General features: G+C 32.2%; 1 protein-coding gene across 2 annotated transcripts; it reads left to right on the forward strand.

The window, feature by feature from the left end:
* The first annotated feature begins 4,339 nt into the window (after nt 1-4,339).
* Nucleotides 4,340-9,329, forward strand: LOC139862383 (protein NLP7-like). Of its 2 annotated transcripts, XM_071850989.1 has the most exons (7): nt 4,340-4,532; nt 4,642-5,165; nt 7,155-7,202; nt 7,348-7,744; nt 7,895-8,137; nt 8,307-8,453; nt 8,716-9,329. In XM_071850989.1, the coding sequence occupies exons 1-7, from the start codon at nt 4,385-4,387 to the stop codon at nt 9,126-9,128; spliced, it is 1,920 nt and encodes a 639-aa protein (XP_071707090.1). In that variant the 5' UTR covers nt 4,340-4,384; the 3' UTR covers nt 9,129-9,329. The 2 variants fall into 2 exon arrangements, with proteins under 2 accessions (XP_071707090.1, XP_071707082.1); XM_071850981.1 differs by having other exon boundaries at nt 7,348-8,137.
* The last annotated feature ends 1,884 nt before the right edge of the window (nt 9,330-11,213 follow it).

Consider the following 11,213-nt stretch of genomic DNA (forward strand, 5'->3'; position numbering starts at 1 on the left):
GTACATATAGAATGATTGCACAACTTGGTATAATACTCCATCTAATTGTCAAAACCCCAAAACCCTCCACTACCATCTAACATCATTCTTCACACTGCATCCTTCTGTTTATTCTTTATTTTCGGTAACGTTCATACACGATCAAACTGTTACCACTCCGATTATGTTCTTGATTAATCATCACCATGCTTCACGAGCTTCTTTTGTTGCAACTAGATTCACCACCACCGAACCACCTTCGCCATTTAACCATCAAGGTAATCACTATCCCCACACATCGATATTATGTTTTATGTATTATTTGAAAACTCACAACAACCATCACTCAAGCCACGATCCCCGACACCTTGATCACCATCATGGACACCAATCCATAGTTCAACCATCGGTCACCACACACACCCTACGAGCATCAACACTAAACCCACTTAACGTTTCCTGTCTTGAACAACCCGAACTGCCACTTTTTAGCATCGGGCACCACAACAGTCACCATGCTTGTTATGAATCACCGGCTACCCTCACCAACACAATGAAGCACCACACCACCACCTACAGCCATCGAATAACCCTCCACAAACCACCATGAACTCTCTCTCATGATTAAAACCATCATCAAACCATTTTACTGTTTTTATTTCTGTTGCTATCACGAACCAAAGACCCCGACTAATAAATCCATATCACCACCCACTTCTACTGCTACTACGATTTCTGTTTACAGCCATAACAACCACCATGTAGTACTTTCTTTCCTGGTGGTAAACTATCACCATGGCCATTATCTTCAACAAACAACACCCAATCGCCATCACTGTTACATCTTTTCTTCCTAAAGCGAACACCCATAGCTGTTACTGCAGTCCCCTATTTATTTCTGTTTACACTACTGCATCTGTTTCTGTTGGGGTTAAACAACGAAGAAAAAAAAAAGTGGTACATATAATTGAGGTTGTGTCAACTTGATTATATAATATTACAGCATATTCAAGGTGGAACAAAGTGGGAATTCATGGCAGACCAAGAAGGGCCACATAATGACGTTTTATTTTTATAAAGTAATGATAATTACGTGAAACATGATTATGATCATGAATTGATGATGAGTATATTACAGCTGTGTTTTTGTTTCCTGTTTCTTTGACTAATTAAAATTAAGATGTTGGTGAGGATACGAGATTGATGAAAACGACAGGTCACTAAGTATCTCCTAAATCTCACGTACAAATAAATTAAGTTATTATGTTACAAACGTCACAAAAGAGAGATGTTACTGGACTCCTTTTGTTGTTGGGCCGGTTATTTACCTGTTATGATTATGGAGAACATGACGGTTTGGATACTAAACAAATCAATGATGAAGTATGATGTATGATGACGATTTGTTATGATTATAGAGGAGCACATAATGATGATGATGTAGTTATGATTATGATTATAATAGATATGATATAATGAAGATTATGATGATACATGATGAGTGATGATGAAGATGAACCGAAGTTCGTTTGTAACCTGCTGCTGCCGTTCGTTTTTTTATTTATTTCGGTTCTGCCCCAGGTCGAGAACATAACAAAGCAAGTCTTGGGCTTGATTAAAGTTATTTCTTGGGTTTGATAAATGGGTGGGCTGTTTTGAGATCCAATTAGCCAATGGGTATTTAAATGAGTTGTAACTTGGACTATATTATTTGGGCTTCCTAAAATGAGTCAAATAGTGTTGGGTTACGAATTAATTCAAAGAAAACAGAATTGGTGGAGTTGTTTGTGGTGTTATCGGGTTAGCGAGAGGTCGTGGGTTCAAATCCGGACTTGGGCATTTTTTTTTTAAGGACTACTCCTTTGAGGTAGTTTACTTATTACTCATTATTATTATTATTATTATTATTATTATTATTATTATTATTATTATTATTATTATTATTATTATTATTATTATTATTATTATTATTATTATTATTATTATTATTATTATTATTATTATCATTTTTAATGTAAGTAGTATTATTATTGAAACTAGTTTTTTTATAAAAAAATCTATCATACTTATTACTAGAACTATCATTATTATTATTATTAGAATTATCATTATTTTTATCATTATTATTATTTTTAATAACATTTTTATTATTTCTAATACTAATATTATTATTATTATCATTATTATTAGTATTATTATTATATAACAAATTATTGATTTACAATATGATGCTATATATATATATATATATATATATATATATATATATATATATATATATATATATATATATATATATATATATATATATATATATATATATATACAAAGTAAATATGTACAACTTTAAAATAACAAAAATATTACTAAATTAAATAAACAATATATATAAACTGGTTTGATTATTATTACATGTTCATTATATGTGTTAATATATATAAATGATATAGGTTCGTGAATCCAAGGCCAACCCTACAATTGTTTAATGTCGTCATATGTATTTTTACTACAAAATACAGTATGGTGAGTTTCATTTGCTCCCTTTTTAAATGCTTTTGCAATATATATTTTTGGGACTGAGAATACATGCGCTGCTTTTATAAATGTTTTACGAAATAGACACAAGTAATCGAAACTACATTCTATGGCTGGATTATTAAACCGAATATGCCCCTTTTTAGTCTGGTAATCTAAGAATTAGGTAACAGACACCCTAATTGACGCGAATCCTAAAGATAGATCTATTGGGCCCAACAAGCCCCATCCAAAGTACCGGATGCTTTAGTACTTCGAATTTATCATGTCCGAAGGGAGTCCCGGAATTATAAGGGATATTCTATATGCATATTGTTAAGGTCGGTTACCAGGTGTTCACCATATGAATGATATTTTTGTCTCTATGCATGAGACGTATATTTATGAGAAATGAAAATGAAAATCTTGTGGTCTATTAAAGCGATGGAAATGATTATTTATATTAAACTAATGAACTCACCAACCTTTTGGTTGACACTTTAAAGCATGTTTATTCTCAGGTATGAAAGAAATCTTCCGCTGTGCATTTGCTCATATTAGAGATATTACTTGGAGTCATTCATGACATATTTTAAAAGACGTTGCATTCGAGTCGTCGAGTTCTTCAAGATTATTATTAAGTCAATTATAGTTGGATATATTATGAAAGGGTATGCATGCCGTCAACTTTCGATGTAATGAAAGTTTGTCTTTTAAAAACTAATGCACTATTTGTAAAATGTATCATATAGAGGTCAAGTACCTCGCGATGTAACCAAATGTAATGTATTCGTCCAGATGGATTAGGACGGGTCGCTTCATTTGTTAGATTTTTGAGACCTTGATTTGAGTTTAGACTAAAAGGCACTTTCCAGTGAATTTTCACTACGCTGACTCAGTCTAGCTTCGTATGCTTTAAGATAGCCAACTAATTCTGTTACTGACAAAGCCTCAATGTCTTTTGACTCTTCAATAGCATTAATGATATGATCGTATTTTTCTGTCATACAGATAAATATTTTTAACGATCATTTTATCAGTTATATAATCTCCATAGGCTCTAATTTGATTTACTATTTCTTTAATTATAGAATAGTAATCATTTACTGTCTCAGTCTCTTTCATATTTAGTTTTTCAAAATCTCTTCTTAGATTTAGTAGTTTGACGGATCTTACATTAACATTTCCTTGAAATTTTTCTTGAACGATTCTCTACGCCTCTTTGACTGTCGTGGCTCTCATGATTCGTGAAAAGATAGATGGTGTCAAGGCTTGTTGAATGTACCATAGAGCAACAACATTTCTTACAACAGTTTTGTTGTGTTTTTATTGTTCTTCTGCGTAAGCATAGTTTCAACATCTTTTGGAGTTGTACATTTGAAACGACAATATCTCACAAGCTTTGTGCTGAAAATACGTCTTTTACTTGGATACTCCAAAAATTATAGCTGTCATCATTAAGAACTAGGATGGGAAATATTATATGCACCGGCGATATTCATAATGTACTCGATAAACGCTCAGTGTAGCTCTTGATACCATTTGTTAGAATTATTGTTTTTGGTTTTAATTTATTACACGGGAATGATGTCAATATTCAATTCAATATAAATATATTATGAGACAATTAAATTAATGGGGTGAGTTTTGAACATACGAACGAATCTTCTAGCAACTCTACCTATCTAGTACGGAGTAATTTCTAGTAATCACCTTAAAAATTTATTAGTTCTACACTTATCTAGAAATACATTAGTATTATTTTAACAAGTATTTAAATTTATATTTATATTTAAATTTATATTTTATATATATACTCCGGGTTCTTTTTTGATACGATTGATGAAATATTCTGCTGATTAAAGACTTAAAATTAATTACTCTTGATAATATGCACAGACAGAAACTAGTAGTTGTGGGTGACACCATGGAGGAAGCTGATGTCTCTAAATTCCTTGAAATCTTCCCAACCTATCGTCTTCACAAGACTCCTGAATCTGATGGTCAGTTATGGGTTTTTGAAGATAAATCACTATCAGGTGACCGAGTAATCATCTCTGCGTATCTATTTGCTTATAATTATTTTTATTGTTAAATTGTTTATTAATCGTCATCTTTCCAAATAAAATCTCTAATTTAATCACACAGCCGATCCTGATACTTCGATGATCTGCGACAAGATAAAATCTGTGTTATCTACGACATGGGGTGATAATGAATTATCAAAATTAGTTGAGTTCTGGGCTCCTGTAGCAATTGATGACAGATTGCTACTTTCAACTTCTGGTCAACCATTTGCAGTCATCCGTCCTAATGTTAACCTCGCTGTTTACAGGATACGTTCTGAGGGTTATAAGTATAATAAGATGGATCTGAATTATGCTAATAAACAGATTGATATTAATGAAGATGATGTTGAAGAGGAGGATGACTTGTATCCTATGATAATAACTGCATTCCTTGGTCGTTTGACACAGATAGTTTACAATTCTTATGATCCACCGGTTGATAACGAGGAGGACTCTAACCTTACGTTTGAACCGGATAATTGTGTTATGATCCCTGTTTTTTGTCCATCTCAAAGCTCTTCTCATTGTATTGGTGTTTTCTGCTTTTATTCGATTAGGCCTTACTATTGTGAAGATTTAAGAATGATGACTATAGCACTCGAGGTATGTAATACAAGTTTTCACTAATTTATACTCCCTCGTTAATTGCGCTAGTTTAAGAAATGTCATTATCACACTACTTTTTCTATTCTCTTTCATAACTTTTTCATAACTTTACAGTTTTACCCTTAATCAATTAATTAGAAATGACCCTACCTTTTATAATTTAAGTTAATTAATTTATTGGGGACAATTTTGTAAAATTCTTTCAATTTACTTTCTATTTTTTTAAAAATAGACAATTATTTTAAGTTAATTAATTCATTAGGGACAATTTTGTAAATTCTTTCAATTTACTTTCTATTTTTTTGAAAATGGACAATAAATTTGAAACAGCACAAAATAAAATAATGGATAATTATTATGACACGAGGGAGTATATGATCTTGTAACTTTCAATATTATCTTTTGATTGATTGCATCTAGATAAATGTTTGCTCTACCTAGGGGTGTTCATCGGTTTGGTTTTTGGTTTTTCGGTTTATTTGGTTCGGTTTTTTCGGTTTTGAAATTCTAAAAATTAAAACCAAAAACCAAACCAAAACCAAATTCAAATATTAAAACCAAAACCAAAACCGAACCGAAAACCAAATTTGAATTCGGTTCGGTTTCGGTTAAAACGAAATTAACTTCCACGTCGATTTTTTTTTTTTTACTTTTTTCTCACGATATAAATAAACATTATATTATTAACTTTGCAAGTATCATACTAAAATAATATATATAATCGGACATATATACAAATTTTAGAAAATAAAATAAGCTTATATAATATTATAATACAATACATTTTATATCAAAAAATAAACAAAACCAATACCAATAACAAAACTAAAACTTTCTCTATTTTAGTCATAGTGTATACTTTCTAATAATAAACTTTTGTAAAGCATTGTATATAAATTTGATTGATTCAACGTGCACACACACATAAATTGAACTCAATAGCAAATCGACTTGAAATGATTACAGTTTCAAAAACGTGGAGTTAAAAGGAAAATTATGAAATTAAAGATTAAAATAGGATTTCAATCCAAGTAAACCGAATTTGACTTGAAGAGTTAAAATATCCATTCAAAATCGTTTCTCGTTTATGTATACAATAATATAAATAACTTAAAATATTTATTTAATATTGTATAAATTGAATTCGGTTTTATATTCGGTTTTCGGTTAATCAAATTAAATATTTTCAAAACCGAAAAACAAACCGAAAACCGAATTAAAATTCGGTTTCGGTTTTTCTCGATCCAAAAACCATTTTTCAAATTCGGTTTGGTTTTTTTCGATTTGGTTTCGATTCGATATTCGGTTTAAATGGTTTCAAACCAAATGGTGCACACCCCTAGCTCCACCCAGCCATAGGCGGTGCATATTCCTAACCCTGACACCGTCAGAGGTAAATTGTGCACTTTTTGGTAAAAAAGTGGGTTTTTGACTGTGACTGTATTTGACCCCGTCAACCCAAAATGTCAAGTTTTTGTGTCAAATATTTGGAGGGTGATGTGGTAAAATCTGATTGGAAATTGGAGGGGAAAAAATAAATAAATAACAAAAATATTTAATATTAATTGATAATTGGATGGTTAAATATGTAACCTTCCGTCAGTTTTTTTAACTAACGACATAATCCGTCAAAAAGTGACGCTCGGTTAATAGCTGTCACACTTCGTCAAGCTGGCCAAATCATCTGACGCGTATCATTTGACGCTTGGTTATATACGGTCTTAAAGACAAAAGGGATTGTAGCCCCGAATATTTGAATATTAGTATTAGTATAATATTAATATTAATATTAATTAAATTAATATTTATATTTATATTTATGATATATGTAAGGGTTAAAAAAAATGTATTCCTTAGTTGCCCCTGCAATTATAATCATATTTCATATTATACTTTTTTTTCCCCAATAACTTTTTGACACAACATTAATTTTATCTCATTATTGAATTAATTTTTATTCATATCATTTGCTACTTCTCACTGCAGAAGGCGGGCCTGAGTATGTTTCATGTACATGATCGTATACCATACAAGGTACGTACAGGTTTTTAAAAGAGCTACAATAACTCAAAGTTTTCATTATAATTATGGGTTACTATCCATTAAACGTGAATAACATTTTAGCCTTTTTATCCCAAAAACTGTTAGATAGGATGTTTGTAAATACTCGTGAAAACAGATTGTACATGGGCTCAAACTTGCAAGAGATCAGATTGAAGATGCTATAGAGATTGTTTGTGAATCACTTAACATAGAACTTGCTCAAGTTTGGATAACGAACCACGAGGATGAGAATCACGTGCCATTTTCATCTTCTTCGCATTACACTCAAAAGAAGCAAACATTAGCTCTCAAATTGACTGGTTATTGTTATGTTACTGATATGGATAATTACAATGAAAATTGTCATCTTAAGGAATATTATCACTTGTGTGATATGGTTCCTTTGAACACGGGGGAGTCACGTATTGAGAAGACACTTGCAGATTTTGAATCACGCTTCTATAAAACATATGATGACCTCAATAAAGTTCAGCTAGAGTCATTAAAACGTTGTGGCACATTTTTTGTCAATGGTATTATAATATGCTTGAAGAATATTGACACTTGTGATTTTTGTTATGCGTTTGAATTCATTTGGCTTAATCATTCAAACTTTATTATCTCGTTGGAGGATCTACTCTTAAAGCTAAAGAAGTGTTTACCAAGATTCAAGTTTGCTTCAGGTGCAGAGCTTGATGAGGAGTCCAATGTTATAGATGTTCATAATTACCAAAGAAGGTTCAAAATTTTTGAAGGAAAACAAGTATCATCTTCAATACAGGGACCAGAAGAACATAAACTAGTAGTTGTGGGAGACACAGCACCTTCAAAGGCAAAAAGCAGGACAACTCCGATCCTTATATCTCGAGAACCCACTGAACTACAATGGGGAAACACCTTGAAAATAGTTGTCAAAAACCTTGATGGTAACAAAAATCCATTTTCTAAATTTTACATTTTCAACGAAACAACAATTCCATTGGGATCCAATTGATCCCTCTGGTAAATGATCTTAACATCATCTGAATAAAAAAAATGTTTGTTTAAATGCACGTACATATATGAAATAATCTGAGAACTGTAATTGTTTTGAAGCATTGGAAGAAGTAAAGGAATCAGTGGTTGCGGATGACATATCACCTTTGAAGGTGAAATACAAGACGGCTCCAAAATATATATCTCGAGAAAGGATTGAAAAACAATTTGGGCATACTATGAAAGAAGCTGCCCACAGCCTTGATGGTAATGAAAATCTATCACTCCGTATTTAAGATTTTGTTTTTGTGATTTCTCAGATTTCTCGTGTATGAACTTGCATTATAAGAGACATTTATCCAAAGGAATCAATTTCATCCCACTGGAGTCATTAATAATAATATAACAATAACAAAAATAATATTAATGACTCCAGTGGGATGGAATTGATTCCTTTGGATAAATGTCTCTTATAAAAGTTCATACACGAGAAATCTGAGAAATACCTTTTCTTGAAATGGTGTTATAGTATCTGTATCCACATTGAAACGCAAGTGCAAAGAACATGGCATCTACGAGTGGCAAGGTCTACCAAAGTCAGGAAAGAGAAAGGTAAATCAGTCTCAAAATCAAAGTGATACTGGGGCAAATCTGGTTCCGTCAGCTTCGGAAAGAAATGATAATAACCTGACAATAAAAGCGGAGTACTCAGATGATATGATCAAATTCAATCTCTTGTTTTTAGACGCCACATTTGTTTTCATTAAGAGCGAAATTGGTAAGCGGTTCAAGTTGACTCCAGGGACTTATAAGCTCAAGTACTTTGATGAAGATGGTGATTGGATATTATTAGCATCTCAACAAGAGATGATTGATTGCATCAGAAGTTCAAAGCGATTAGACAGAACTGTAGTTCGCCTGCGTGTGCTGCCATCTGCCTAACCAATATATGTTCCTACTGGTTCCTTTTAAATATTTGGTGCTTGACACTTGTGTATGATTATTTTTATTGTCGTATAATTGTTCTTCATCCATAACTTCATAATATTTTCTCTATAGCTATTTTAAAGCCTATCGAAGTTCTTTTGTTATCTGCAAATAGTAGTCTGTTTTTCTTTTTTGTTCTTTCTGACTATTATAAGACTGGGCTTATTGTCCCATCCTTCTCCATATGATAACACATATGGAAGATTTAAAATTGATTTGAAACTGATGTTTAAGACGAAAGTCTGTTTGCAAAATTGTGCTATTCCCCATGGTTGTGTGCTAGCTTTTAAGGTTTTTTTTTGCAGTCTGTTCATGTGATTTGGTTAATCAAGGTCGGTAGCTTGTCATTTCAGTGTGGTAATGACAACTTTTTGAAGAGAAAGAGGACGTGTACAAGAGTCAAAGTGACTCAAAGACGATAACAAAGATGGCGTAACCAGCTAGATGATATGTACAAATTCCACTTCCAAAGACAAGTCGATTTAATGCATGTAAATAAGCTTGACTTGTAAACCTCATGACCAAAAGAATGCCATACAATGCATTTCTGTTGTTATTGTTATTCAAAAGTTGTTCATATTGCTATGAGCCCATAAATAAATTTATAGCTTAATCTAACTTAAAAATGCTAACACTAACATTCCAAAACTGCCATATTTTGCTCAAACGCCCTTTGCTATTGTATTTCATTCTCAAAAAACCAACTTATCAAAAGAAAAGGCAAAAAAGAACTTCAAAAAAGAAGTAAAAATACCACTTGGATCTGCAGAATCGAACGTTCTTCTCTGTAATTCCACAAGTTGATCTTCTAAAACAAACTTTTAAAGTTTTAAATGTTGGTTACTTGTTTCCGCAAATGATGGCTGCTGCTACTCATAATTCATCTGAACTCTCACATGAGCTTCCAAGATTAGTTGACAAATCATGAACTAAAAGCCTAATTATGTCATACCCTGATGATATTAACAATTCCACCTTCTTGCAAATCTGCCTCGTTGCAACTTCTTGCAACGTGACTACACCTGAATATGCAGCAACACGAAACCTAATTATGTCTTCTCTGTAACCTGCTTTTATCGTTATTGTTTTCGGATCCGTCCTGGCTGTGAAAGGTTGTACCTTTGGAGTAAGTAGTTGTACTCTGCAACGTCCTGTAATAAAACATCAACCTGTAATTTTAGTAAGCAGACTTCTTTTTCCAAAAGCTTTACTCTTTCAACAACAACATTAAACACACATTTTAAAGCAGATGTATCATCACCAACGAATGCTTGCTCCACATGCAATATTCGACAGTTTTAAGGAATACTTTCAATAAGCGTGCATAGCCATATATCTTAGGAAAGTTGTTTTCCCTGTACCATTTCTGACAACAAAGCCTGTAAGAATGTAGCATGTCATAATGCCATCAACTATACACATATACATAATACATTCACATTAGGCAGACATACAAAAGAAACACTTTAAAGAAGCACGTGATACGATCAAAAAAGAACAGAAAGGATTTAAGTTAGTCTTCATTGAGAACCAAGATGTTTAACTTTGTATGTTATGAACACTTTTAGCCGTAAAATCAACATCAGGATATTCTGACCTTCTGTCAGTATACTTTGGTGATAAAAAGAAAAAAAATTACTACTTTTAACATTTTGTATATAAAATAATGTCTCTTCACTCTTTTGAATTCATACATAAGCCTTCAGTTTGGTTAACTGTGTGTTTAGAATGGAAACCAAAACCGAAATATATAATGTGGATTACTGTAATATTTGAGAACCAAAAACACAAAGATGTATATTAAACAACCATCCAATGTAAATAGTAAAGAATCATGTCAGAGAACAGAGGTTAGTCTGGACACAGCCACAAGCAAAACTAGCATATGCTGACAGTGTAAATATTTTTCTACATAAATACAGGGTCGGGTAAATTTGCTAGTAAAAACGGTTAAATTCATAACAAAGGTACAAATGACTGGTGCTGATATGTATCACCATGTGCAATGGCGAGTTTACATGGTGTCCGAGGTCACGGGAC

This window comes from Rutidosis leptorrhynchoides, chromosome 1, assembly GCF_046630445.1.
Source record: "Rutidosis leptorrhynchoides isolate AG116_Rl617_1_P2 chromosome 1, CSIRO_AGI_Rlap_v1, whole genome shotgun sequence".
Lineage (NCBI taxonomy): Eukaryota > Viridiplantae > Streptophyta > Magnoliopsida > Asterales > Asteraceae > Rutidosis > Rutidosis leptorrhynchoides.

Bases quoted from the DNA above. Each gene is read 5' to 3' on its own strand.
- LOC139862383 (XM_071850981.1), top strand. From the start codon at position 4,385: ATGCACAGACAGAAACTAGTAGTTGTGGGTGACACCATGGAGGAAGCT. The intron at 4,533-4,641 runs GTGACCGAGTAA...TTAATCACACAG, and splicing joins TGAAGATAAATCACTATCAG to CCGATCCTGATACTTCGATG. The intron at 5,166-7,154 runs GTATGTAATACA...TTCTCACTGCAG, and splicing joins TGATGACTATAGCACTCGAG to AAGGCGGGCCTGAGTATGTT.